At 36.1% G+C, this 3,484-nt stretch overlaps 1 protein-coding gene across 1 annotated transcript; it reads left to right on the top strand.

Annotated features, from left to right (window-relative positions):
* The first annotated feature begins 1,393 nt into the window (after positions 1-1,393).
* Positions 1,394-1,882, top strand: LOC136163196 (small ribosomal subunit protein eS17-like). The gene has a single exon (XM_065927635.1). It carries the CDS (start codon positions 1,413-1,415, stop codon positions 1,818-1,820), a length of 408 nt encoding a protein of 135 aa, XP_065783707.1. The 5' UTR covers positions 1,394-1,412; the 3' UTR covers positions 1,821-1,882.
* The last annotated feature ends 1,602 nt before the right edge of the window (positions 1,883-3,484 follow it).

Raw genomic sequence — 3,484 nt, 5'->3', positions numbered from 1 at the left:
TTTTCCTTCCTCTGCAATATTTTGGAAGAGTTTGAGCAGGATTGGGCTCTTCTCTAAACTTTTGGTAGAATTCACCTGTGAGGCCATGTGGCCTTGGGCTTTTGTTTGTTGGAAGATTTTTTATCACAGTTTTGATTTTAGTGCTATGATTGATCTGTTCATGCTTTCTATTTCTTCCTGGTTCAGTTTTGGAAGGTTGTATTTTTCTAAGAGCTTGTCCATTCCTTCCAGGTTGTCATTATTTTTTGGCAAATAGTTCCTCATAATAGTCTTTTATGATCCTTTGTATTTCTCCATTTTTTATTTCTAATTTTATTGACTCTCCCTCTTTATGCTACATTCTTCTAAGTGGAATCCTTAAGGTATATGGACTGTAGTTTTCAGTATATCTTTCCAAGTTAATTTCATAAAAATTTGTAGTAATTGACATTCTTATCAGTTATATATGAAAGTGCTAGTTTCAGCACCACCCTCAACAACACTAGAATCTGTTGCTCTTAATAATTGGCAATATACTACTAATATTACTACTAATATTACTCTACTACCATACTACTAATGAGGTTAGGCATATTTCTTTTTTACTGAAGTATAGTTGGTGGACAATATTATATAAGTTTCAGGTGTAAAACATAGTGATTCAAAATTTTTAAAGGTTATAATTATTATAAAATATTGGTTATATTCCCTGTGTTATACAACATGTCCTTGTAGATTATGTATTTTATATGTAGTAGTTTGTACCTCTGAGTCCCCTAATCCTATCTTGTCCCTCCCTTCTTCCTTTGCCCTACTGGTAACCACTAGTTTGTTTTCTATATTTTGAATCTGTTTCTTTTTTCTTATATTCACTAGTTTGTTGTATTTTTTTAGATTCCACATATAAGTGACATCATACACTATTTGTTTTTCTCTATGCAGTTTATTTCACCAGGGATAAAACCTGCATCCCCTGCACTGGAAAGCAGATTCTCCACCACTGGACCATGAGGGAAATCTCTGTATTCTTTCTTTTATTTCATTAATTTCAGAGATTTTAGATTAAGTCCCATTTCCTGCTGTATTTTCATTAGTCTTTATTATTTTTCATGTTTCTAATTTCAAATGGTTAAATTACTTTCAGTCTTTTAAACAATTATAGGAGCTTTAAACTTTTTTTAAATCATAGTTTTCATTGCAATAAACATTTTTAATATAACTTTTAAAATATTTAGGTTTATTCTCTTAGTATCAATTCCCAGGAGTCAGATAAGTTGTTGGAGAAAAAAACTTTAAGGACCTTTGTAACATTTTACAAATTCTTCCTAGCTCTTAAAATCCCATCTTATAGAAAGCTGTGTATAGGAGAGAGCTCAAAAAGTAGCACAACTGAAAAATAAACTGTTTGGCTCTTTTACCAAGGACCCGCCAACATGGGCCGCGTTCGCACCAAAACCGTAAAGAAGGCGGCCCGGGTCATCATTGAGAAGTACTACACGCGCCTGGGCAATGACTTCCACGCCAACAAGCGGGTGTGCGAGGAAATCTCCATTATTCCCAGCAAGAAGCTCCACAATAAGATCGCAGGCTACGTCACACATCTGATGAAGCGGATTCAGAGAGGCCCGGTGAGAGGTATCTCCATCAAGCTGCAGGAGGAGGAGAGAGAGAGGAGAGACAATTACGTGCCCGAGGTCTCAGCCCTGGATCAGGAAATCACTGAAGTAGATCCTGACACTAAGGAAATGCTGAAGCTCTTGGACTTTGGCAGTCTGTCCAACCTGCAGGTCACTCAGCCTACAGTTGGGATGAACTTCAAAACACCACGTGGAGCTGTTTGAGTCTTTCTGCTGTGCTGTAATATTTTCAATAAACCTCGGACAAAAAAAAAAAGAAAAAGAAACTGTTTGGACAGATTTTAAACATCTCTGCTATTTGAATTCTATAGCTAGCAGAAAAATTTATATTGTATTTCCTACTTGAGAAGTGCTTCAATTGTACTTAGTCTAGTGCTATGGAATTTATTAATTTGTCCTAAAGTCTATATTGAAAAGAGATTGTATGTTCATGAAAGAGCTTTTTAATTAAACACATGGTAGAGAGGAGTAGATTGTAGTTACCATGATAGTATGACCTTTATAAATGAGGTTGAATGAGAATACTATAATTTGAAGCACACAAACAAAATTATATTTGCTGTCAATTTTAGATTTTCTTATTTCATCATAGCTTTTGAGCTACTTGGTTAACTATTAAATATTTAATATAATTTGAAAAATTTGCCCCTCTCCACTACATTAATCTTTGTTCATATATCATTAGTTCATACAGCAAAGAAAGATAGATGCATTGACGGGGGAAGGATTGGGAGAAGGGATAGTTAGGAAGTTTGGAATGGACATGTACAAACTGCTATATTTAAAATGGATAACCAAGAAGGAATTACTGTATATCAAGGTAACTCCGCTTAATGTTATATTGCAGCCTGGGTGGGAAGGAAGTTTGGGGGAGAATGGATACATGTATATGTGTGGTTGAGTCCCTTCACTGATCACCTGAAACTATCACAACATGGTTAATTGGCTCTACCTCAATAAAAAATAAAAAGTTAAAAAAAAAACCAAGGCAGACATGACACTGTGTGTGATAATACAACACCAATGACATAATTTCTGATTATGTCATTAATACCCTCTGTTTGTACTTAACTGTCTCTATTTCTAGTAATGGATCAACCCTGTAATGGCAGAAATATTTTCAGTAGCAGACTTATTTTCCAATACTGACAGAGAAAAGTATGCAGGAATTATGTTCAAAATACAGCATACAATCTAAGGTATTATTAGCCTCAAATATAAAAATAAGATAAAGACTGACTTCCCTGTCACTGCTTCTTATGCATAGGACCAGAGCTCTGTTAATAAACTCAGAGAAGCCTGACAGCTAAATAAGCCTAGGGTACATTGAAAAAGTGCTGAAATGGACTTCCCTGCGGTCCAGTGGTAAAGAATCTGCCTGACAGTACAGGGGACACAGGTTCTAGCCCTGGTCTGGGAGGATCCCACATGCCCAAGGGCAACTAAGCCTGTGTACTGCAACTACTAAAACCTGCATGCTCTAGAACCCATGCTTTGCAACAAGAAAAGTCCTCCCACCACAAGGAAGAGTAGCCCCACTTGTCACAACTAGAGAAAGCCTGCACGCAGTAATAAAGACCCAGCTCACCAAAAAAAGAGAAAAAAAGTGGTGAAACAATTGGCTGAAAAAGACAAATTTGTAAAATAAAAAAATAAATAAGGCAACATTTGACTTTTCACCTCTTGAAGTAGACTCTACAAGAAGGAGCTTAGACATAGATGATGGAGGAGATCTCCTCGGTTGTGAGGTTTTAGGGCACTGGAAAAGCTGAATGCTTTATGAATCTTACTGTAACTACCGAGAAGTGCCTGAAATTCCTAGAGTTTCATTCTTTTAGCAGCATGTCTTACCTTTTTAGGTTACGGTA

This window comes from Muntiacus reevesi, chromosome 3 (genome assembly GCF_963930625.1).
Source record: "Muntiacus reevesi chromosome 3, mMunRee1.1, whole genome shotgun sequence".
In the NCBI taxonomy this organism is placed as follows: domain Eukaryota; kingdom Metazoa; phylum Chordata; class Mammalia; order Artiodactyla; family Cervidae; genus Muntiacus; species Muntiacus reevesi.
Note: the sequence above shows the minus strand (reverse complement) of the source record. Positions and strands in the feature narration are given on the sequence as shown.

Excerpts from the sequence above, each read along its gene's own strand:
- LOC136163196 (XM_065927635.1), top strand. The coding sequence starts at position 1,413 with ATGGGCCGCGTTCGCACCAAAACCGTAAAGAAGGCGGCCCGGGTCATC.